The sequence below is a fragment of the Arachis hypogaea genome, chromosome 16 (assembly GCF_003086295.3).
Source record: "Arachis hypogaea cultivar Tifrunner chromosome 16, arahy.Tifrunner.gnm2.J5K5, whole genome shotgun sequence".
In the NCBI taxonomy this organism is placed as follows: domain Eukaryota; kingdom Viridiplantae; phylum Streptophyta; class Magnoliopsida; order Fabales; family Fabaceae; genus Arachis; species Arachis hypogaea.
In genome coordinates this window covers 142832893-142860462 of record NC_092051.1, presented here as the reverse complement: position 1 = coordinate 142860462, position 27570 = coordinate 142832893, and the positions used below count along the sequence as shown (strand labels likewise).

Below are 27570 nucleotides of genomic sequence, written 5' to 3'. Positions count from 1 at the left end.
CACCGATAGTGGTTGTTGAAAATTTAGGTAATCCTCTCTGTGCCATCGCGCGGATTATGCCAAATGTTTCAAACACAATTTAAGTATATATGCGATTAAATAATTAAATTAAATGGAAATTTAGTTGAGTAAATATAAATTATACCAATCTTTTTCATCCCATATCTAAGTATTGGACGAGGATCATCGACAATGAAAGTTGTACCCTCCTGTATCTATGATCGTGGAATCTATGATTGAGAGGTCTCAGGCTGCTGAGGCTGAGATTGTGCTTGCGGCCGAGTCTGAGGTTGCAGCTAAGGTTAAAGTTGAAGTTGAGGCTAAGGCTGGGCCTAGGGCTACTGTGACTGGCTTTTGATCCCAGGTTTCAAGATCATAGTGATTTGTGGCAACCCAAGAGAGGTTGCAGCCTAGGACCTGGGTGAAAGAGGGGGTGGAATGGGATGATAGGTGGAGTAGTAGTGGTAGTAGTCATAGGGGTGGCACGTGAAGATGTGTTGCATAACTGAAGCAACACATACGTGTTTTTCTTTGGCCGTCCCCAACAACCACCACCACTACCTCTGCCACCCGAACCCTAACCCCAACCTGCATCTTTAACCATGTCTCTTATTCCAAACAAAATAAGAAACACTTTCAATAACATATATATGTTCTCATAATAGAAGATATAAGAAGATACTTAAATAAAATATGGAAGCTAAAATTTTATACAAAATATTATTAAACACATTACTTTTACTCGGATAGATCAGACGATTGAGATGTAGATTTTTCATTATCATCCTCATGATTCTCATCATTGTCATCATCAAACTCATCTTCATCATCCACATTCTGTACTAGTTGAGCTAGGAGGTGCACTATATCATTCTCTCCAGCTGATAAAGCTAATAGTTAATCTGTGATATTTCATTGCTCTAGTTTAGGATTGTGGATGATCTTGAATATGAATTCTGATATGGTGTGGTTCTATTAATTGTTTGATTTGATTTTGATATTTTTTATTCGAATCTTGCTGTTGTTAATTTTTTTTTATTGTATATCACTGTTTCTAGTTATTTATGTTTAGATTATTGGGTTGATTTAGGTTGTCGTAAACCTGTAATATTGTTATTGGATTGCTGAAATTTTTTAGGTATGAATGAGAATATCAACCAAAAAATACGTCGGAATAATAATACAAAAAATCATTTGACTTCGAATGAAGCTTCTCTTCGTCGTAAATCTAATGATAGTCAATTACAAACTTTGAATGAAGTCTAACGTATTTATTTATATTTTATTTATTATTTTATTGTAAAACAATTTTTTGAATGAACTATAATCAAATTAATTAAACTAATAAATTAGTAGTTAGAACAGTTGATGAACGATTTGATTTTGAAAACTATACCCCTAATATCATTATCGTTATTTAGCATGCCGTGGCATGTAGTATGTTAATGCCATTAGTTTTTGTTGATTTATTTTTAAATGAATTAATTAAGAGCCAATAAATTATAATTTAAATGACATAATTTTTTTATTTTTGGTAAAAAAAATTAATTAAGAGTACTGTCCAAATATAGTAAATTCGTTAAATGATTTTCACTTTAATAATTGTTGATAACTTGGCTCTCAACTATAATAAATAGAGATTTCTTTTGGAAAAAAAAAATGAAAAGAAAAAGTGAAAATTGGACTTCACTATCACCGACAGCTTATGGGCATATACATATGTCACCCCCGTCTCATAATTAATTGCTCTATTTATAATTATTTTAATTTCTCTAGTTATCAATTGGCTGGCATGCCATTAGATTATGACTTCATTTGATAAAAGTTTTTTTTTAGAATAATTTTTAAAAATTATAATATTTATATTTGATAATTAAAATAAAAATAATTTTTAATAAATACAAATGATAATAATTATATTTAATAAAATAATTTTTAAAATTTTAAAATATTATAACAAATATAAATAGAAAAATTAAATTTATAAATTAAATAATATATAAAGTTATAATAAACTTTTAATTTTGATAAATATAAATCAACTAATTTTAAAAAATTTTACTTTAAGTATTTTTAAAAGTAAAAAATTTGTTCTTTTCAGAAATATAAAAAATACTAAAAAATTATCAGATTTTATTGTTTGTGATAATCAATTAACCATCAATATTTTAAAATATGAATTAAAGTATATTATTAAATTACTAAACTAAAAAAATTAAATTAATAACTAAAAATAATAAAAAAATAATAAATTATAATGATTCTTAATTAAATATTTTTCGAATACAAATTCTCATACCAAACCAAATAACTTTTCACTATCACAAGCACTATATATATTGCATAGCTTATGCTGGTATCCTTATATTCAAAATAAGCCAAATCGCTCTGGTTAATTTCTCTGCCCTTCTCATCATATACCTTAAGCTTTTATTTTTCTTCAATGGAGGTTGGAGTGTGCTCCAATTTCTTCAGGACAAGACCATTTTGGTTGTTGGAGCCACAGGCTTTCTAGCCAAAAGTATACATACATATACATATACATATATAGATATAACTCTTTTTTTTTTCGTTCATTCATAGTTGTGATGAATTGATATGTCTTTTATTTGGTTGTATGTTTCAGTTTTTTTGGAGAAGGTGTTGAGGGTTCAACCAAATATTAAGAAGGTTTTTCTTCTCTTGAGAGCCGCAGATGCCAAATCTGCCGCTCATCGCTTGAACAATGAGGTGCATGGACATCATAAACAGGAATAGAGCTAGACTAATTATTTAGGGGATCATCATCTTTAATAATTTATTAAAAATATTTTATATTACTATTTCTAGTGATAAAATTAAAAAAAAAACTAAGTATATCAATTAAATATTATACAAAAATATACATATATGTATTAATATCCATTAATTTTGTCTTTGTTGACATGTATATGTAATATTTATTTATTATACAATTTTTTTCTGTAAAATAACAAAATAATTTTATAAGTAAATAAGAATACATATCATAAATAATAAAGTAAGACAATAATATATAAAATATATTTTAATTTAAAATAAGATATTAAAATAATACTAATATTATAGTATAAATAATATAAAATTATAATTAAATAGTTGATTAATAAAAAAAACTAAATATACAAACTAACATATAATAACATACAAATTTAACAAATAATAGTAAATTAAGTAAATAATTAAATATATAAAAAATATAAAAAAAATTTAAACAAGAGTAACAGAAAAATAAAATTAATTTATTTAAATAAAAAAAACATAATTTACGTATTCTATTATTTATCTACATATAATATTTAAAAATAATAAAGATGTAAGGATTTACTTATTCTATTGTTTAAACTCATTTTTCTTTTTTTTTTTTAAATGCACTATGGACACATCTTTATCCAATCCATTATTCCATTTTGAATTTTTGGTATTCTATTGGCTACACCCAATAACCTACGAAAAATAGTAAAAGAAAATATTAAACATGCTCTACTTTTGTATGATTATGTGCTTTATTGGTTGTTAGTTTAATAATTTTCTTGAAATAAAAAAGAGAGTAAAAATAGATTTTTTTTGTGAAAGAAGAATGAAATCACTTATTGAACTAGAATTTTTTTTTAATCTGCAAAAAAAAAAAAGAGTCAAAGAATAAAAGATAAAAAAAAATTAAAGAGATAAAGATAAAAAAATAAGAAAAATTGTTACTATGTAAGAAAAATTCTTTAAATAAATAAGGACATTGAAAAAGGAATAGAAGTTTATATTTTAATTTTTAAATAAAGTGGACTAGGCTTAGGACTACTATATCTTATTTAACATTATACAAAAATATTTAAAAAAAATTTTTGAGTTTACTCTAAATTATTAATGAATTATATGTATATATTATAATTTAAAAAAAAAAGTCTAGGTAATAAAAAAAGGTGGACCATTTTCATAAAATTTAAAATTTTGGGGGCCACTATGCCCCCCTTTAATTATACGTGCCTCCACCCCTGATTTCATACATATGACCTTTTTTATGTGCACGAAAGGCAATACAAAAAATCATGTTTATTGAATATCTTTTTTAATTATTAGTAGATCAAATAAAAAAAATTAAAGGCCAAAATTTTTATTAAAATTTAATTAATATTTAATCAACCAAAAAAGTGTATAATTTTATATTATTAGATAGAATTTTATATTATTAAAATATTAATAATAATTAATTAATAACTATAAATCATAATGCCCTAAAATAAATGGAAGAGAAAAATGTAGTATGATACGATGATGAAGAGGGAAAGTATAGAAAAAGTTAATAATGATGGATCTTACATGGTTTTAGTAAGCATATATTACTTTGCTGGTTTAGCCCCTCGTCAACCTATCATTGTTCAATTAATTATAATAAAGTAGGCACATATTATTTGTTTAATTCTCATTACATCAATAGATTAATTAAGCTTATTATATGGTACACGTGATAATTAAAAACTATATTGATTTAATTTTGCATGCAGATCTTAGGGACGGACTTGTTTAATTTGCTAAAAGAAAAGCTAGGTGCAAATTTTAACTCCTTTATATCTGAAAAGTTGACTGTGTTTCCTGGGGACATTTGTTATGAGGACTTGGGTTTGAAGGATTCAACCCTAAAGGAAGAGATTTGCAACCAAGTTGATGTTATTGTTAATTTGGCTGCAACCACTAACTTTGATGAAAGGTTTATATAGCTATAACGATCTTAATTAATTAAACTATTATTATTCTTTCCTTTTCTTCCAGTTTTGTCTTCTCCTTCTTGGGGGAATTGAAACACTATTTTTCACACTTGTTCCCTTTGAAAATGCAGATATGACATAGCGTTGGATCTAAATGTCTTTGGAGCTAAGCATGTTATTTACTTTGCCAAACGATGCATTAAGCTGGAAGTACTAGTCCATATATCAACAGGTTGTGTGTGTATTATATATATATAATATACATTAATTAATGCATGTCGTTATTATTACTAATATAACCTTACTAGAAAAGACATGAATTACTTTACTATATATAATCTGACATATATTGTCAATATAACGTTTAAAGTGAAACAGAAATAGAACTAAATGAAATATTAGAAGAAAGCCAAAAATATTTATATAATAAAATAAGAGGAATACTAGAGGGTCAGTAATTTTGGTGTTTTGTAATTATCAATTGGTCATTAATAGTATTTTTAATGGTGTGAGATTACATCTAATGGTGGGAGATCAGTCACTTTTGTTTTGATGGTTAAGTGCTGGGCAAAAAATACAAAAGTTGATGGCCCTTAGACTTTTTCATAAAATAATATTAAAATAAAATTTAAAAAAAAATAAACTAAAATTTACATATAATTTACATGTAAAAAATTAAAATTAGGAGATACCATTACCTCCTTCTTTTTACGTAACTCCGCCCCTGGAGTGAAATTAAATGAGATAGATTCGAATTCATAATAACAAGTTATTTGTGCATATGAATTTAGAATGATAAATAAAATATTTACAAATAATATGTCGAATAATACGATGGATCAGAATGCATATGAGTACTGAAATATTCACCCCGCCATATCTTATTTCATTATCATCCCTAATCTATTCCAGCAAATTAGATTGATTGTTATTGCTTAGCCTTATAAATTATAATTATTTCATATCTCTATATATCATCAGCTTATGTGTGTGGTGAGAGAGATGGGCTCATATTAGAGACCCCATATCACTTCACTGCTGTACCTGGATTAGACATCGATGCTGAAAAGAAAATTGTGCGTGACAAGTTAGACGACCTACAAAAGCAAGGAGCGACTGATAATGAAATCAAAATGGCCATGAAGGACTTAGGTGTTACCAGGTTAGTCAATTATATTTGTTCACCTTTTTTTACTTATCATTGTTAATTTTTTTTTTTAAGTATATTTTTGGTTCATATCTTCTATAAGTGTATTTAAGACGCTTCGTTGTTGCTTTTAAATATGTCATAAGTTAGTGGTCCATTATTACTTATAAACAGTGTATACTAGATTTAAATTCGTGCGTCAGAAAGAACCAAAATAGATTGATTTTTATATATAAGAAATTATTTAATAAAAAAATTTAAAAAGTAATATTAAATTTAAATAAAATTGTAAAAAACATTATACATTTTAGTGTTTAAAAAAAAATTTGTTACCTAATTTATATATTTAGTAAACTTAAATATTGTAGTACAAGAACAAAATTATTCGATGTAGTGCAAATTGAATATAGTATTTCAATAATTAAAAATAACATCTATTTTTTATGAATCATAACATCATATAATTTCAGAATCATTATTATAACTAAATAACAATAAAATATAAATTATTAAAAAATAGTATATAAGTGACAAAGATAATATATAATTGATAAACACAAATAAATTAAAAATAAAAAAAATTAAAAACATTGTAAAAACATCATACATTATAATATTTTAGAAGTTTATCATCCAACATATAGTGATCAAATTATTTAGCAAACTAAAATAAAGAATTGGAATTATCAATCAAATTTTTAAATAATTGTGCAAAACATTAACAAATATATAAGAAAACGAGTGAGAGGCATAAATTAATGAGAAAAATTGAACAAGTTGTATGAGGTGAATGTTGATTTATATAGTAAATATATATAAGTAGAAGAGAGAGTAAAAAGAGAGAATGAATTAACTTTTATTAATCAATTTATATCAATTAAAGAGAAATAACATTATTACTATTAAAAACATAGAATATATAACTTACATAGAAATAATAAAGAATATAAAGAGATTGAAAACAAGACTAAATACTACATATAAAGGATAAAAAATAATGTAATAATAGAAAAATTATAAATAAATTATCAAATTAGTATCTAAAAAATTCACTGATTATGACAAAAATAAATAATATTAATAGATACGAATAATAAAATAGTCCCTTAAAATTTTTAATATTTGACAAAAGTAACCAAAAGATTAATTATTTTCAATTTTATTAACGAAAAATACTGAGTTAACTAATATAATTATAGCACGGAATCAAATTTATATATCTGTCTAGTTTCAGCCAATTAGTTTTTAGTCTTATCTTCTCTCTACTCACAGCCGCACAGACATATACATCAGTACATCACTCTCCCTTTCTCAAAACTAAGCCCTAAAATCTGAACCATCACCATCACTATAGTTCCACCACCTTATTGTCATCTCTCTCTCTCTCCATGTTAGTTGCAACAACAATGCCCTCCTTCTTTCGTTGTATTTATTGCTGTAATTTTTTCTTGACATTTCATTTTTTGGATTTGGGTTCTCTTTGAAAATTTGTCTGTTTCTTCGAAATAATTTTCAATGAATCTTCCATTCATACACTTTGCAAAAAATATTCAGTTTTTTTTATATGATTTTTTCTTTTAATGGATTATTCTATTTTAAAACTGAAGATGGTGAAGATAGGTACCCAAAAAATGAATTATTCTATTGAGTTTTTTTGGGAGTTGAAGGTATATTAGGAGGTTAGGATTATGATTTGTACCACGCTAACCTTCACATTTTCCATCTCATCAACCTAATTAAATAACTCAGCATTTTTCATTAATAAAAATGGTATATATCACTTAAGAAATGGTCACTTTTGTCATATTATTAAACTATCTTTAAGAGACTTTTAAATTTTTGTGTTATTTTTATCAACCACAAAAATTTTGGATACTATTTTGGTGGTCTACACAAAAACCTATAAAATCATAATTCCACTAAAATATTTATGTAGCAATATTAGAAGTTATCTAATATATCAAGAGTTCATTGTGTCATTACTTAATTTTCTTTTTTATACTACATTGATAAATAGATAGATATATTAATATATAGATAGACAAATAAATAAATAGATTTTCATAAAATAAAATTTATTCTATAAATAGGATATATAATATTAGAATGTATGTAGATTATCGATATGAACTAACATTATTTATACTGTAATTTTTTTTTGTAGAATTAGATAATTAAGTGTATAAAATTATGAGATTGACCCTAGATTAGTTATATAGGTGCTATTCTCTATGGTAGTATAAATATATTTTTAAGATAGATATTTTTTTGTATGTTGTTACAATGGATGACATAGCAATAATTTATATGAAACTTAAAAGTCAATATGTCATTCATTCACTGGAACCCTATTTTGGACTCTCCTTTTATATATTATAATAAATAGATATATTATAGTATTATTTATTTCGATCTTTTAGAGCTATATTACATAGTCAATCTCAAACCCGAATAAAAGAGGAGTAATGCATTAGGCCTTCGACAGTCAACATAAAACACATGTCAAATTTTTTTGACATGGACCAAAGATATTATTATGCTAAAGTTAGGTTGTTGCTCCAAAACAACATGTTATATATCTCGAATACAGTGTCAAATGAACAAAAATAACTGTATTGGTGCCTGAATATAGTGAGAAAGGATTTTCACATTTTTACAAACAGATGAGAGTAAATAAATTAGTTTACCAAAAAAGAAGTGAAGAAAAAAGTAAAGATAAAGGTAAAGACATAGACAACAGAAAGTTACGACTTGGGACATAAAAAATAGACACACTAATAGAAAAATCTATAAAGCTAACATAATGTGCCTACAAAAAACAAAATAGGTGGGGATGAAGGCAAGAGAGTTACTTCAGGGTTTAAGTCTTGATATACAAAAAAGGTGAAGAATAAAAATAGAGTAGGCATTATTATGGATAAGTAGTGGAATAAAGATGTGGTAGACATCAGAAGGATGGGTGATTATCATCACTATAAAATTTATGGTAAAAGAAGTGCTTTTTATGTGATTAGCGCCTATGGACTACAAGTAGATTTGGAAAAATAATATAAAAAAAATTCTCAGAGGAGCTAGAAAGCCTAATCCAAAACATATCTTTGGGAGACAAGATTTTTGTTTTTAGGAAGAGATTTAAGGTCATGTTAGAAAGGATGTAAATAAATATGTGTATTGATTTTGAAGTTATCAATATGGAGGGTAAAACCATCTTAGACTTTTTCTCAATTTTTGATCTTCTCATTGTAAATATTTATTTTAAAAAGAGAGACGAATACTTTTTAACCTATAATAGTGGTGTAATATAAGCTCTTAAATTAATTTTGTTTAGTTAAGAAGAGTCAACAAAAAATTTTGCAATAATTATAAAATTATTTCAGGAGAGAGTTTGATAATATATGATTTTTGTCATAAATTTTTGCATTGAGCAAAAGGTGAGAAAAAGATACCAAGAAAAGAACCCACAAACGAGGTGACGGGAGATAAAAGGTAAGAAATAAGAAAATTTTCAAAGACGAGTAGAAGAAGAAGTAAAGTGAAAAAGACATCGAAGTGCATGTGAGATATAAAATAAGATGACAAAAGTTATCAAAAGAGAAAAAAATTTAGTGAAATAGAGGTATTGAAAAAAGAGATAAAAAGTAATAGCAATGGAATACAAGTTTACAAAAGAAGATAAAAGGTAAGGAGAAATATTTTAAAGAGCAATCTTTAAGTTATAATGTTGAAAACTGAAAAATATAAGATTATTAAGGAGACAAAAGTGGTAGTAAGCGAAATATGAACAAGAGCGTATGAAAATTTTTATCAGTCTTTGGGTACGAAAAGAAGGTGGAACATGTGTATATAAAATCACAAAGACTCAAGAAAAAAGGACAAGAGATTTGGATAAGTTACATGTATCAAGAACAAGAATGGTGAAGTTTCAGTCTAAGATGAGAACATTAACGAAAGATGGAGGAGCTACTTTTATAAGTTATTTAATGAAGCACAAGAGACTCTTCTATACTTTGGTCGATTACATAGAAGAAAGAAGAACAAAACTTCAACTGTATTGTTATTGAAAGATTCAAGGCTTCAAAGGAAGGCTTTAAAGCAGATAAAGAATGAAAAGGTATAGTAGGACCAGACAATATTATGATGGAAGTATGGCAAGGCTTAGGAGGGAAGGGTGTCAGTTGGTTATACAACTTTTTAATGAAATTCTAGTGTCTAAGAGTCAGATGAATAGAAAAAAAATCACATTGGTCCCTATTTACAAGAATGTGAAAACTACAAAGGGATAAAACTCATGAGTGATATTGTAAAGTTATGGGAGAACATAATAGAATAGAGATTAAGATAAGAGATACAGGAGGTCCTAAAGAATCAACTTAGCTTTATGTCAGGTAGATCCACCACCGAAGCTATACCCTTGTTGAGAAGAATGATAGAAAAATACCAGATTAATAAAAAAGATCTACACATGGTTATTTAATTGAAAAACGTATATGATAAGGTGCATATAATAGGATATGAAAAGAGGTCCTATAGAAGGTCTTGAAAAAGAAGAATGTAAGTCTTGTATATATTCGTGCAGCTATGGATATGTACAATGGGATTGCAAACTAGTGTAAAAATTTAAAGTGGTATAATAGAAGAGTTTTTTATTAGTGTAAAATTGCACCAATGATTATCTCTAAATTCATATCTTTTCACATTAGTTTTAGAGGTGTTTACCGAGCATATCCAGGAACTAATAACATGGTGCATGCTTTTTGAAAATGACACCATTCTTTTGGGAGAGGAGCTTTAGAGAGGGTAAGGAACTAAGGATTGCGCATAAGTCAGAGTAAAACGGAATATATAAAATGTAAATTTGGTAGGCGGGAGAAAAATAATAATATAGAATTGAAAATTGGAGAAACTATCTTACTTCAAGTAAAATATTTTAAGTATCTTGAGTGTATCATATAGGATAATAGAGAAATTGAGGAAGATGTGAAACACGGGATACAAGCAGACTAGTCAAAGTGGCAGAGTGAGTCTAGTTTACATATAACAAAAAAATATCTTTAAAATTTAAAGAAAGTTTTATCGCACTGCTAATAGATTGACTATATTATATGGAATAGAGTGTTAGACGACAAAGGATGAGCATGAATATATATTAAGTGTGGTAGAGATGAAGATGTTGAGATAGATGAGTAGTCATACATATATAGATAAAATAAGGAACATATATATATAAGAGAAAAAGTTGAAATAACACTTATTGTAAAGAAAATGGTAGAATTTCTTCTTAGTTAATTTGGACATGTAAAAAGAATATTAGTAGAACATTCGGTTAAGAAGATGAATGAGATAGAAGATAAATAAAAAACAAATAATAAAAATAGAAAAGTATATGGAACCATAGGTGATCAGCCAAAAAGTAAATAATTTAACTAATTTATAATTATATTTAATTAATTTTATTTGTTTTAAATTTATAATATTTGATATTAATTGCTTCTCACCCCAAATTAAAATTCTGAATGATACGTTGGAGAAATAGGGGCGGGAATCACGGAACTTCCAACAATCTCGATTCTTAGTATATAAAAAAATTTATAAAATATATAAAAGAACATCTATTTAGTATGAAAAAGAAACATTCTGATATTTAGTAGAAGAAATATTCTAATGCCTAGCGTAAACACCATCCACATAGAGATTTTAAATTCACCCAAAAACATTTGACTAATTTTTTGTTTATATCCTCTTAGTTTTCTAGCATTGTTGAATAAAAATAATTTGAATTACGAGATAAAATTTTGTTATTACTATTGTTATAAAAGATCAAATAGATAACATTTCACTTTACACTGAACGTGAATATTTTTGAATTCAATATTTAATTTAAATTTAGGATAAATAAATTTTAAATTGATTATAAACCAAACTAATTTTAAATTTTAATTTGATAAAGTTGGAGAGTTGTACAAATTGCTTATATGTGGTGAGAAATATAAAAGTACTACTAAATCCCGTAATTAACCACCAATAGAATAGGATACATGTCATCTCATACTTTGAAGAGAGTCACAAGAAAGAGAAACATCATACGTAGCTAACAACTTTACATACCTTTAGTTAACTTTGATACTTATCTATGTGGGTGGCTGTTTGTTATCATTAATTATTTAAATTAGCTCTAAGAGTTTTAAAATTAAGCATTTTAATTTTTTTAGATTTTAAAATATAGTAAATAATTTTTAATATTAAATAATATAATCATTTTTGTTAGTAACTGACGATGACTATTGACGTAGAAAGTTAATTTATATACGTAGTTGTTAAGTATTCATATGTGCAAACTAGACAAATTAATTCTTAAAATAAAGTATAAAATAGTTCCTGAAAAATAAAAAAATCTCAAAATTATGAAAATACAAACAATTTTAACTATAAATCTATTTTATTCAATATTACAACCAATAAATTTTAAAATTTTCTAAAAAATATTAACAGAACTTGAATTTGTTAAGACATTTATTCTTTAAGCAAACTATATACTGAGGTTTTGCAAATAATCCACGTTGATTTTGTGGTTGATCAAAATTTACAAATTTGACTTTAGAAATGACGTAGTTTGTATTACATATTAGTTTTAAGATGTTGCGTTCATAAGCCTTTGTACAAATTTTTATGTTAAATAGGAGTTCTCACACCTCTTGACACAACACTAACTCATTCTCTTCTGCATCGTCAAATAATGATAATGGAATATAGTACCTACAAATTAAATTAATATCTGATGGATATCGTGGCTTAGAAAATGGAGTTTGAATTAGGCCTCTTTTAACTTTGCTTTCCTTTTTTTAAACTGGGTGTATCTTATAGATTCAGTTGAGTCACCTCGTGTAAAAAAGTATGAGATACTTTTATTTTGTCTCTTGTCGAAAGAGGAGTCAAAACAGAACTATGTACAAGGTATACAGCTGTAAATTATGGCTGGATAGAATAAGTAGGAGATCATTTTGTTTTGTCTCCTAAATATAAAACCAAAATCGAAAAGAGAAAGAGAAGTAACACAACCATATATCCTGATTCAACTACCTAGTGCAATGTAGCCTATATTCAGTCTCCATCATAACAATGATGGAATTTTACTATCTTTGAACAAGATTACATACACCAATTTTTCTAAAATTCAACTCAATCATATCTAAGATAAACCTAGCTTCTACCCAAGTCAGATTTGACTAGGTTCACTCCCTAGATTTCAACTACAAAGTGCTCACCCAACTTACAAGAAAATTTTCTTAGTATCATAACAACAAAATAGAAATACATACAAAAATTTTTTGAAATAAATATTGATTTTTCTCCAAGTCTCACTCTCTTTGCCTTTTTTCTCTCAATGATTTTTTCTTACATTCTTCAATGTAATACTTTTTTTCATTAAACGAAAAAAAGAAAAGAAAAGATAAAATTGAGAAAGCAAAATATTCAATTGAGAACCATGAAGGAAAAGGTAATAACTTTGTAAGTTATGAAAACTCAAACTTTGTACTCTCACTCATTGTTCCAATTCTTTGTCGTTTACCCCTTTAATAGAGGAGTAAAGCTTTTCAAAGTTTAAAACTTTACTTCAACATATTTGACTTCTTCTCCCCAAAAATCAGCAGCAGCAGCGGTGCAGAATAGAGTAGCAGCAATGATTTAACAGTACATACAATGCATCTATACTTTTATTCTTTCTTCTTTTTCTTCCTTGAGTAAATAACCATTTCTGACCATGAAAGATTTGGACGCTGACAAAATTGACCATGAAAAATTGAAACTAAAGTTATACCTATATAAGATAAGTTTTGTTCGACAAAAATAACCAATTATTAAATTTTTGTTCATAATTCCGTAAATATCCCTAACTTTTTATCTTCTTTTATCTCTACACCCAATCTCTAACCCTAACAATTCAATCTAGTTCCCTCCTCTTCTATCTCTACCCTCCAACCTTCTACACCGTCACAATCCCCCTCCACCACCACTATCGCCTCCAGCCCCCTCACCCTTCCTTCCCCGTCGACCATCACCAACTCCATCATCACTGCTGCTCCATTTCCTTCCTCACCCTCCCCTCCAACCACCTCCTTCACACCATTGAAGACCTTCCTCAGTCCTCACAAATAAAATAGAACCAAGTAAACCCAAAATTAAACCAAATAAACCGTCTCTCATATTTTTAGACACAAAGAAAAGAAGGATGCTATTATTATTATTAAACCAAATACACCATCATAGAATCATTAGAACTTTATCAACAAGCTCATCATGGAGGAGAAACTACCACAACCACCATCATGACGGCACTCTTCTTTAAGAAACTTGGGGTTGGGCTCCTGAGTGCTGCATACTTGTGCATGGTTCTATTCTTGGTTCTGATTGTGGTAAGGGTTTTGGGGGTTTGTTTGGTGAAGTTGTGGGTGGAAGAGCCGGTGGTGGTTAGAGAGAATGTGCATTTTGATTACACTGAAAAATTAAAATTCTTTTGCTGCGTTCTCGTTTGATAGGGGAATGAGTGATTTTGTTGAAAGAACAAAGACGGATAAGCATATAAGTATGCCTGATGGTCATATATTTCATATTTCTTTGCTTCTTATCATGTTCGAATCTGATTTTAATACACAACTTGGTGTCTTTTAGGTTCCTGCACTTTTTCTCAGTTTTCTTTGACATTCTCAACATATATTAACATAGTAACAAACATATATTTGTGAGGATTGAGGAAGGTCTTCAATAGTGTAGAGGAGGTGGTTGGAGAGGAAGAGTGAGGAAGGAAATGGAGTGGTGGTGGTGTTGGAGTTAGTGATGGTTGAAAGAAAAAGGAGGTGAGGAGGATGGAGGGAATGGTGGTGGTGGAAGGGAATTGTGACGGCGGAGAAGGTTGGAGGGTAGAGGTAGAGAAGGAGGGAGCGAAATTAAATTGTTAGGGTTAGAGATTGGGTGTAGAGATAAAAGAAGATAAAAAGTTAGGGGTATTTATGAAATTATGAACAAAAATTTAATAATTGGTTATTTTTGTCGAACAAAACATATCTTATATGGATATAACTTTAGTTTCAATTTTTTATGGTCAGTTTTGTCAGCATCCAAATCTTTCATAGTCAGAAATGGCTATTTACTCTTCTTCCTTTTTCTTTTTGCTTCTTGAATTTGAACTCTTTATTTATACTTTTCCTCCAAGTAACTTTTTTTATCATTAATTTCTTGCAAAACTCCATAATCTCCATTTTCTTTAATTTTTTAGAAATGTGTATGAAGAAGAAGGAAATTTCAGCAAGCTACTTTAGATGTACCAAAAACAAAAATATTTTTTGATCTTGCCTAAGATCTGATTTTTGTCCTAACTTTTGATTTCTTCTTCTTTCTTCTTTATGGCTAACCCTTTTTCTTCTTTGATACGAGTCATATACATAACTTTTTTCTTTTTTTCGTTTTTCTTCTGTGATTTCACGTGGCTAATGAAAGAGAGAAGAGAGAAGAGAGAATTTGGTTCGGTGGTGTGTAGTTGGGTTCTGATGGAAATAGAATTCAATTTTTTAGTTAGCAACCAAATGAGTAAGTGAATGGATTTGGATCTCCAGTTGAGCCATTTGCTTGTTCTTGGGCCAATTTAATTTCTTCACACTAGCCATTCATATTTCTTTGGGTTTTATTAGTTTGTTGGGCCTATTTTCTTACTTCTTCGACCAGTTTGTTTTATTTTAATTTTTAGCACACTTAAACAAATTAATCATACACATAATTGACTTTTACTCCAATAATAATATTTAGTCATCATTAATTAATTTATTGTTTAATTTTAAACTTAACAATATCTTTTATGATTAAAAATATAGGTTTATTATTTTAAATTATTTCTTTTAGAGAAACATAATGTCTTTTTCATAATTTATTGTGAAAATACATTTAAAACTTTTGTTATAAAAAAAATCAAGTTTGAGATAAATAAATCAAGAATTTTAGAAATTAAAATTTATTTATTTAAAAATAATTATATATAAATAATTCAAAAAAATTGTTTTAAAATTTTAAACTTTTTTAAGGATAGTTTTGATATTTTTAAATTTTTTTTTACTGATTTGTCCATCTCACATATTGATATTTAATGACAATGTATGTAAGTTAATATTTAATATTAGTAATTATTATTAATTACTAATAAAGAAAGATGGTATTATTTAATAAAAATAAATATCGAAGATCATTTTATATATTTTAAAATAAAAATTTAAGTATTTCATTTTAAAAATTTTAACGACCGATTTGAAATTAGTGACATGTTATTCTTTTGAAGAGTGATATATCATGATTAAATATACGAAGACCATATTTATCATTGACCTAGAACGTGTCATAAATCCAGCAATCCAAATCATGCACTTTTGTCTCCGTATTATCATTTTCCTTAGAAAGTTAGGCTTTTAATATAATCTTTATATATAGATTAACAAAGTATATTAATTATCAGGCATATTTATTAGTGAAAAAAACTGATATACAACGGATATTTGTAACTTTGTATGTTAAGCAATCATGTTCAAAGGTCAAAATGTCAAATCTACACTCTACATAGAGTTAAGACCTGCAAAACAGAGGAAGGAGGGAGAATTTATAAATTTTTATATGAACTAGCCACATCTACAATTGAATCAATTTTTTAAAGAATTTAATTAGAAAATTAATTGTTTCAATTAATATAAATTAATTATTAAATTATTTTTAAAAATTTTAAATTCTAAATTCTACTATTTTAATCTTAAATTTTAAATTTTCAAACAAATAAAAGTTAAAAAGATAATTTTTTAATTAAAAATTAATTATTATTAATTGATTAAAAATTAATTCAATCATGTTATGTATATATTAAAATTATTTTTTAAATTTTAGTATAAAATATATATTAAAATATAAAATATATATTAAAATAAATTAAATATTATATATATTTATACATATGTAGTAATTAATTTTAGTAGTTGATTTTGATATATAAATAATATTTAAAATTTATTATTTCCTATCCTTATTTTTCAACAAAAAATATATACCGAACTTTTTAAATTACTTGTTATCTTGATATGGTTCTAAAGTACTTGTTATGTGCATATATATCTAATAACTAATATATCCAAGTAATCATGAATCATTATGTATATGTCTCACGATGATGCCTACACGAATACGTAGTGTATCATAATGTTATTTGATTTTTTTTTTTCCATATTATTTGTTTATTTAATTTTCATCATAGTTTGTATATGAAAATAACCTTGCAAACCATAATTCACTGATAAAGCTTAAGCAAAGAACAAGAGATAATAAAGAAGAAGTGGTAACGTAGCAGTGAAGCAACTAGTCACGACTAATTTTCTTTTCTGCTTAGATAATATTCAATTTAGTCTCTAGGTTTATAGACGAGTTTTATATTAGTCATTAAAATTTTAATTGCCTTTATTTAATATTAAAACTTTGTGAATTAGTTTCTGGGATACTTTTTTATGCATAGACGTTAAGAAAATATTGACATGAACAGTCAAATGCCACGCTGAACTTTATAAAAGACGCCGTTTTGATTTTGGCACTCAAATAACTCAAAAATAACATTGTAAATTGTGTTTATTAAAACTTTTTTCTTCCAAAACAAGTGATATGATATTGTTTTATAAATTTCAACGAAACTTTTTGCTGTCCATGTTAGCGCTACATTAACATCTGGTGAGCCGAAAATTGTGCTACACACTAATGTGAGTTATGTTTGTAAAATTTGGACACTAAATAAAATTAATTAAAACTTCAATGAATAAATTAAAATTCACATGCAAGATCAGGACCATATTGAGTATTAATTCCGGTTAAGTAACTAAACTGGTCTAACAGATTCTGCTTTGTTAGTTAATGTGCATATGCCTTATTAGAGTGTTACTTCATCATTTGACTAGCAGTGCTTACTAGTATTTAAGCATATATGATTATTCTGTAATCAAACTTACATTCACAAACTCACAAAAAACCTTGTATTCTGCTAAATTCCTTTAGTGCGTTGCTCTTTGCTTTTCTCATACATTGTGGTTCAATTTATCAGCTCCATTATTCATGTATTATGTTTTATATCATTGATCAGGGCAAAGGTGTATGGTTGGCCAAATACGTACGTATTTACAAAAGCAATAGCTGAAATGCTTGTAGAACAAATGAAAGATATTATTTCCGCTGTTATTTTGCGTCCTGCCATTGTTACAAGTACATTCAACGAACCTTTTCCTGGCTGGGTTGAAGGTTTAAGGTAAATATTAAGATCAACATCACTTTTATAAGAGTATTTATGATGAATACGATCTTATTTATCATGAGTCAAGAATTACTTTAATTAAACTTTTCTTGATAACGGTATGAAGTTTACTATAGGGGATAATTTTATCTAAGTTTGACGAGGTATCACTTTAAGCAGATAATAATAATGACTGAAATTGTGTCTTTATAGAAAAAAAAAAAAAATTGGTTGACCATAAAACCACTAACCATATAATGCACCAAATAATAATCATTCATATACTTTGTTTATTTATTTTTTTTTTTGTGCACAATATCTCTTAGCTTAGTAGGCCAAGAATTAATCCGTCACGAATTTGAGCTCTATTTAAAGGTCTGCCGCTGACAATGGGTTGCTGCATGCACAAAATGAGATTCAAACACTCGATACTTATTTAAGCGAAAGAGTGAGCTGACTATCCGACCAATCCAAGTTGGTTACTTTGTTTGTTATTCTAGTTAACTGTCCCGCTGTCCACTATACCTATGTTTTATCCAAATAAAGAGAACGGATAGTTAATTAAAAACGGAAATAGTATGATACATAATAATACATTAATGAAAAGTAATATGAATTCTTTCAACTCTTGTACTTGTTACAGAACAATTGATAGTTTAGGTGTTGCTTATGGGAAAGGAAAACTAACATGCTTCCTTGGAAACATCAATGGAGTTGTGGATGTGGTGAGTTAGTTGCTCGCATGAAACTATTATATTGTCCAAAATATATGACATGATTTTTGATAAGCTGCAATGTAATATAACAAGCAGATACCAGCAGACATGGTGGTGAATGCAATACTGGTGGCCATGGTGGCCCATGCATATCATCCAAGTGATGCCATATACCATGTGGGTTCCTCTGTTAGAAACCCTGTTAGATACGCTAATCTCCAAGACTATGTAGTTAGGTATTTCACTGCAAAACCTTGGATAAACAGAGATGGAATACCTGTCAAAGTTGGCCAACTTACTGTCCTCGCCAACATGGCTAGCTTCCGCAGATATATGTTCATTCACTACCTCTTTTGGTTGAAGGTTCTTCGTCGCAATCACTTGACTATATATCAATGTTTTGTCATTGTAATCTTTTCTTAATTAACTAGGCTGACATTTTTTCTTTTACAATTTAACAGGGACTTGAACTGGCCAATATAGCATTTTGCAGGTACTTTCAGCGAACATATCAAGAGCTGAATAGGAAGATCGAAATTGTGATGCGGTTGGTGGAGCTTTATAGGCCTTACTTGTTCTTCAACGGCATGTAAGTAGTATTGCTCTTCCTAACACTAGTCATTATTAATTAAGAGAAATGTTCGAGCTATCAAAATTTATTATTTTTTGTCATCATTAAGCTATCAACTTAATTCCTTTAATTTAAATTTTTTAGTCTAATAATCCAACAACATATTTTATTACATACTTTTAAATATTAATGACTAAAATGATGACCAAAAACAATAAATTCTGACGGTCTTCTAGCATTCATCTATAACTAATATATATATGTTGGTTGGTTATGTATGTAAGAGAGAAAATGTGTTATGGGACGCAGATTTGATGATATGAACACAGAGAAACTGCGAGTGGCAGCAACACAAGGAAGGGTAGAGACAGATTTGTTTTGCTTCGATCCTAAAGTGATCAATTGGGATGATTACTTTATAAACACTCATATCCCAGGCCTCGTCAAGTACATTTTCAAGTGATCATTATAATTAATTAGCACTATCCAATAAAAAAGAAAAATTAAAGTGATTATTTAAGCTGGTATATATATAGTGTTATATATGTTAAGTTCAAATTTGTGCTAGAGTGATTGAATCCATCTGTATGTTATTTATTTGTTAATCAAAGACAGTGTATGTAATTGATATAAGCTAGCTGCCTCCCAAATTAGTTTGAAAACTTTGACACTGTATTATTGTATTATTTGTTCTCAATTACTACGTTTAAATAATGCAATTTGCCAATTATTTTTATAAGGTAACTACTCAAATGAAGATGGTAAAAATATCTCCTCATAAAGATGTTTTATTTAAAAGTATGGTTTATTTATTTAGCCACACTTTAAACAAAAACAACACTTTTTTAAATATTAAAATCTAATCATACAATCCATCATTTAAGGATAAAAAAATATATATTCACATGAAGATAATTATAAAATCTTCGTTATAGTATCCACTTTTTTATAATGTATGGGGAGTCATTTGAAAACAGAAACCAGAACATGATCTTCACATACATGTCTTGAGTATAAGAAACAATTTTATTATTGGTGATGACTAATATATAAGTATTTGATTGAGTTAAAAGTCCAAAAATTGTTTGATGTATGATTTATTGTTGCAAGCCATAGTCGTTTTTCTTTGCAAAATCCAAATAGAAACAAAGCTCAGCAACATGGCTCATTACATGGATAAAAGCTTTTGATATAGCTAAAGCTTTATCATTTCGGGTGAAGCAAATCAAGCAAAAGGCAGTTCATTTTTTGTTATTACAAGCCAAAAACTTTCATCAAATAAGCACCAGAGGAAAAAGTCAAATAATGGAGCCCAAGACAAAATCAAATATTGATTTTGTTTTGAAGAAAAGTGGTGTAGTTATGATAATTAATGTTAGAAACAAAAGATTGAGGGAATAATCTGAAAAGAGTATTATTGAGTTGTGTTGAAAGGTACAATATATAAGATAACAAGGGGTATTTATAGGTGGTAAATGAATCAGAGCAATAAAGGCATATAATCCTACAATTAATATACAGATATACTAGACGATACTAATTGATCTAAATTGATTCTAATGATTCTCTAACATCCCCCCTCAAATTCAAGTGGGAGCTAAGGATACCAACTTGAGTTTGGATAACAAAGTCTGGAAACGAGTCGGGTGATGAGCTTTCGTGAAGATATCAGCAGTCTGATCTAGTGTTCCAACAGCAATGAGACGAACAGCATGAATAAGGATATGTTGCCAAACAAAGTGACAATCAATCTCAATGTGTTTGGTGCGTTCATAAAACACATCATTATGGGCGATCTGAATAGTACTGCGATTATCACAAAAAACATCAGTAGGAGACGACTGAGGAGCACCCAAATCTTCGAGAAGCCAACGAACCGAGATAACTTCAGCAGTGGTGTCAGTGAGGACACGGTACTCAGCTTCTGTGCTTGAGCGAGCAGTGAATGTTTGCTTCTTAGCACGCCAAGAAATGAGAGCGTCGCCAAGAAACAAACAGTAACCAGTAGTAGAACGACGATCAGTGGGATCACCAGCCCAATCAGCATCGGAGTAAGCCTGAAGAGACAAAGAGGAATGGACAGAAAAATAAAGGCCATGAAATAGAGTGCCTTTGATGTAGCAAAGAATGCGATGAACTGCCGCATAGTGAGTAGTACGAGGAGTTGACAAGAACTGGCTAAGTACATGAACCGGATAGGCGATATCTGGTCGGGTGACAGTCAAGTAGACGAGATCGCCAACTAACTGTCGATAGAGAGTCGGATTATCCAAAACAGTGCCATCCATAGGGGTAAATCGAACATTAGGCTCAAGAGGAGTAGACTCAGTGCGACTATCTGTAATCCCAACACGAGCAAGAAGATCTGAAGCATACTTAGCCTGAGAGAGATAGATGCCATCATCAGTGGAGATGACCTCGAGACCAAGAAAATAGCTGAGAGAACCAAGATCTTTCATCTCAAAGGTACGGTGAAGTGAGGCCTTGAGATCAGAGATACCATCAACATCATCCCCAGTAATGATCATGTCATCAACATACAAAAGTAGAAGAACAACTCCACGTTCGCTTTTGCGAATGAAGAGCGCATTCTCATGAAGGCTAGAAGTAAAACCAAGACTGCATATGGTAGTGCTGAACTTGTCAAACCATTCATGAGGAGCTTGCTTAAGTCCATAAAGTGCCTTGCGAAGGAGACAAACTTTATTAGAAAGACAAGGATATCTCGGAGGTGGTTTCATATAGACTTTCTTTTTCAAATCCCCATTAAGAAATACATTCTTCACATCCATCTGAATGAGAGACCATTTTTTAACCGCGACAATGGCAAGAAGAGCTCTAACAGACGTAAAATGAGCGACAGGGGCAAAAGTCTCTTCATAATCAATACCATACTCTTGCGTACAACCTTGAACAACCAAGTGGGCCTTATAACGGTCAATAGAGCCATCAGAGCGAGTCTTAATCTTATATACCCATCTACTGTCCACAACTTTCTGATCAGAAGGAGGATCAACCAGATCCCAAGTGTGTACTTTTTTAAGTGCCTGTATTTCTTCTTGCATTGCTTGTTGTCAATTTGGGTTTGAGGAGGCTTCTTTGAATGTCTTAGGTTCAGGTTGATGAAGAATAGTAGAAAAGCAATGGTAATCAAGAAGATGAGGAGGTGAATTCCTTACCCTAGAAGAACGAGCGGGAGGAGGAGGCATGACGGTAGGAGCAGGATTATCGTCCGGTCTGGAATCATCGGGAGATGGAGAAGGCGGAAGAATAGGAGGCTGTGGAGGGTCACTCAAGATAGAATCTGTAGAATCATCACTAGGAAAAAGATCAACATTGGAGTTAGTAAACAAAGATGACTGAGTAGTAGGAATGGACTCAAAGGATGAGAATCGAGAAAACATGTGGTGCTTTCAGAAGACAACATGACGAGATATACGAATACGTTTAGAGAGAGGATCCCAACAACGATAACCCTTATGTTCAGTGCCATAACTAAGAAAACAACACATACGAGTCCGATGTTCAAGTTTACTATGTTCATGAGGCTGAAGAAGAACAAAACATACACAACCGAAAACTCGAAGAGAACTATAATCTGGGGAAGTATGATAAAGACGCTCAAAGGGAGTAACATTACCAAGAACAGAAGAAGGGAGTCTATTGGTAACATGAACAGCAGTAAGAACAGCTTCACCCCAAGTACACTCAGGACACGAAGAAGAAAGGAGCATTGCACGGACGGAGTCAAGAATGTGACGGTGTTTGCATTCAGCTCTACCATTTTGTTGAGATGTACCAGGACAAGAAAACTCAGATAAAGTACCATGTTCTGCAAGAAAGGATAAGAGTTTGGAATCACGATATTCCATAGCATTATCACGTCGGAAAACCTTAATGACCTTGGAAAACTGAGTTTTAATCATAGTAGCAAAGTTGATATAGATCTGAAGCATACTTATATTCATTGAAAAAAGAAAACTAAGCTCTGATACCATGTTAGAAATAAGAGACTGAGAGAGTAATCTGAAAAGTGTATTATTGAGTTGTGTTGAAAGGTACAATATACAATGGGTATTTATAGGTGATAAATGAATCAGAACAATAAAGGCATAGAATCCTACAATTAATATACAGATATACTAGACGATACTAATTAATCTAAATTGATTCTAATGATTCTCTAACAATTAAAATGTGCAAACAAAATAGCTATTTAAAGCTACTTTAAGATGCTGCAACATTTCAAAAATGAAGAAGAAAAAGGAATTCTTATTTTTCAGATAAAATGAAGGGAAAAGAGTGTATTTTGGGGCCAAAACTTAAGGATCAAATGTGTTGATCTAGTAAGTACTTTGAAGTTTAAAGACATTATGATCCTGCTGTTATTGCAAAGTTGTCACCAAGGACAGCTTTAAGCTTTGGAAGTATTATCCCCCCCCCCCATAAAAGGAGTAATCAGTAAAATATTGTAGACAAGGAGAGAAAATACTAATCAGAGGTTCTAATAGCATCTTTGTTATTGGTTAATTTTGAAGTTTTGAAAGCAATGCACCTATATTAAAGGAGCATTCTACCAAGACAAAAGACAAATAAAAAGAGGCTTAAATATGGTTTTCTCATAATTTTTAAGTTATCTTATTTCTTCTCCTTCATTTAGTTACATTGAATATCTTACTTTTTCAGTTTATCTTTCTTTAATTTTTCATGGTAAAATGTAATTTGTGAGATATATGAAAAGGCCACATGAAAGAAATGGCAAAGAGAGTTGAACTTGAAAAAAAATGGTCATTGAATATGTCAAACTATTTTGATGTATTTCTGTTTTGTGTCATGAGCATGAGAGATTTTCTTGCTAAGTTGGGTTAGCACTTAGTGTTGAGAGTGTAGGGAGTGAACCTAACCAAAATAAGTTTAGTTAGAAGCTTGAATCATCCTGGATAGGATTAGGAAGAATCCAAGAAAATTGGTGTATTTAATCTTTAAAAAAGATAGTAAAAATTCTATCATAGTTGTAGTAGATACTAGATGTATGCCACACTATATAAGGTGGTTAAACCAGGATATATTGTAAACCTCGAGTAATTAGTAAATAATTAATCAATAAATTAATTATTATTTAAAAAATTAAAAAATTAAATTTTATAATTTAATGAGATAGAAATAATTAAAATATAAATTTTAACACTAATTTTAAAAAAATTAGTCCAAAATTAGGCCGAATGAACCAAACCAGTTGGACTGGGCCCAAATTGAACCGAAGGCCCAACCCATTCACACTCTTATAAGTGGCTTCAGCCACTTCTCCCTCAAGGAAAGGGGATTCACGTTCTTGAGTGAAGAACGACGTTGAAATTCCTAACCCTCACCACCAAAATTTCAATTGTCCATAACTTTCAATTCAGAGATCTGATTGATGAGCTGTTAGCGACCACGCTTTCGTCTCGAAATTCTCTACAAAACTCACATATCAATTTAGTAAGAATCTAGCAAGTTTTTACTCAACCACTCTTCACTAATTTCGAATTTTAAAATTTTGAGTTTGATAGATTATGTGATTTTGATGTTCTAGGCTTGAGTTTGCTTGAGGAAACTATTAGATTTTGTTCATTTGATGTGTGGGTAAGGTAAGGAACTGTTAAACCCTTGTGAATTATTGAATTAGTAAATCCTATGATGATTATAGTGATATTGGGTGAATTAGATTTTGTTCTTATTGATTTGGAGTTTAATTGGGCAGTTTGAAATAAAATCTGGATGATTAAGTTTGAGGAATTGACGTTTGGAAGCTTGGAGTTTGTAAAAAAAGAGGTTTTTGAGGCATTCTGAGTTTAGAGAGGAATCGGTCAATGTATGGTTTTGGTTTCTTGTAGTTAATGTTTAATGTCTCGTGAAAACTTAGGCTAAAAGACTTTAAGATAAGAATGAATTGAATGAATTATTGATAGATTGTGTATATGGTATATGATGTGTGTATAAAGGATGAATTAATTTGTATGTGCTGGATTATGACATTGATGAGTATAAAATAATTATGAATGTTGATGTGTTGAGGGTTGATGAAGGGTTTGTGAAATTGAATTGAACGGATTAGTTGAGAAATGTGTGATTTAATTTTGAAATAATTTGATACTGAAAATGATTTGAATCACCGAGAGATGTTTGGTTTGGTGGATGGAACCATTAAGGGGTGGCAAAAGTTCAAGTTTTAGAAGAGATGTTACCGAAATTTTTATGAAAATATGAAGTTTCGTTTGAAGTGATTATTTAGAAAGATTTGGATTTTTAAGGATTTTATAATTTAATTTTGAATTATTAAGAAAAAGATTATGTTTTGAGTTTACTTTATTTAGAAAAGAATGAATTGTGTTTTGAGTATGAATTATTAATGAACGAAACGGAAGGTGTGATAATAAGGTTTGAAGTAATGAATTGTGGTTGAGAAAGTGCGGAAATGATGGTTTGTAAATGAATGAGATATGTGACCCGGGGTAAGAGGCAGTGGCGTTGTACACTTGCTCCGGGAACAGATGAGGAAGAAAAATGATGAAAACTAAGTTTGAATTATGAAATTGAATGAATATAATAAACGAGACATGATTATGGTTGATTGATGATGAGTATGTCTGTGTTTTCTCTCTGGTTGTAAGGGTGATAGGGCACATAATCCCTCTAATAGTGATAGGGCACGTATTCCCTCTAATGGTATTAATGCGCAACAGAGAGACAGTGTTTGGATTAGCTACCGGACATGTCGGGTTTGGCTATATAATCGACAAATGAGCTCATCAGCCATAGGACATGCATACATCATGTGCAGTTATATATTTTGCTTGAGTGTGTATTATTTTGGTTTACTTAATTGCTTAACTCTACTTATCTGCTACTTGTTCTACTTGTTATAATTGCTCCTCTATCTGTGATTTCTTTGGTTAAATTGCATGCGTATATTTTCTGAGAGACCCTTTTTAGTGGAGGTGTGAGGGGGTTGTTCCACCAGTGATTCGAAGGATTGGAGGAGACAGAAAGTGAAGTGTTAAGTTAAAGTTAGATTTAGAACTTGAATACTTTAGATAACTTACTTAATTTCTTGTTTAGTTGGATCTTTAAGCTAAAATCTGAGTGTGTTGGAGTTCTAGGAATGCCTCTGCCTTTTCTGGAACCTTTTATATTAACTATGCAGGCACCTTTACGATGCTGAGAACCTCCAGTTCTCATTCCATACATATTGTTGCTTTTCAGATGCAGGTCAGGAGGTACCTCACTGAGCATTCTGGAGACTCTGTAGAAGCGAAGAACTCTGGGGACTTAGGGTTGTATTTTATTTATGTTTATTGTATATAGATTCTCCATCTTGTATTTTATACTTGCCCCTCTCAGAGGTTAACTTGGAGAAACATGTGTTTATTTTATAGTTTGAGTTTTATTTTAGGTTGTATATATATATATATATATATATATATATACTCTGGCCAGCCTTAGCTTCGCAAGTCGAGTCTGGAACTTGATATCTATGTTTTGGAACTCTAATCTGTATATTATGTTTTTTTTTTTTTGCCTTCTTATGATATTACCTATCTATTTTATGATTATCCATGCGAGTGTGACACGATTTTCTGTTTTTGCTTTTGCTTAGCTTCTTCTTCAAGGCTCATAGATATGATTTCTTTCAACTATATTTATATACGTATTTTACTTTTAGAGGTCGTAATACCTCGCCACCTCTGCTTTACAACTTAAGCGTAAGGCTCTGTGTGGTAGGATGTTACATATATGACCGTATACTCTTCTCTTCTCTACCCTGTTTTTATATCGTTAATTATGAAACGAAAATAAATTATCTCCTGCATAATCGCTATCATAGACTCAGTAGATGCCAAATCTATTTTGGTGTTCAAGTTTTAAAACCTTAAAAAGGTGACCCTAAACTTCCTTCTCTAGGCGATTGAAAACCTTCAATTGGTATCAAGAGCTAATGTTTGAAGCATCAAGTCTAACAACTTAGAGAAAAGATCCAAATGGCCAATATAAGAGCAAATGTGGTTGCTTACACTCTTAACGAAGGGCAATCCAATAACAGACCATCATCTTTCAATGGCAAAAACTACACCTATTGGAAGGAA

At 29.5% G+C, this 27570-nt stretch overlaps 1 protein-coding gene across 1 annotated transcript; it reads left to right on the top strand.

Annotated features, from left to right (window-relative positions):
- The first annotated feature begins 217 nt into the window (after positions 1–217).
- Positions 218–20161, top strand: LOC112754134 (fatty acyl-CoA reductase 3-like). The gene is made up of 11 exons (XM_072220760.1): positions 218–350; positions 2348–2521; positions 2627–2730; positions 4518–4720; positions 4850–4950; positions 5700–5880; positions 18014–18175; positions 18804–18885; positions 18973–19239; positions 19338–19465; positions 19757–20161. The coding sequence occupies exons 1-11, from the start codon at positions 218–220 to the stop codon at positions 19908–19910; spliced, it is 1689 nt and encodes a 562-aa protein (XP_072076861.1). The 3' UTR covers positions 19911–20161.
- The last annotated feature ends 7409 nt before the right edge of the window (positions 20162–27570 follow it).

Coding starts and splice junctions, on each gene's coding strand:
- LOC112754134 (XM_072220760.1), top strand. CDS start 218: ATGATCGTGGAATCTATGATTGAGAGGTCTCAGGCTGCTGAGGCTGAG. Junction 351..2,347: donor GCCTAGGGCTACTGTGACTG/GCTTTTGATCCC, acceptor TATATTGCATAG/CTTATGCTGGTATCCTTATA. Junction 19,466..19,756: donor TACTTGTTCTTCAACGGCAT/GTAAGTAGTATT, acceptor TATGGGACGCAG/ATTTGATGATATGAACACAG.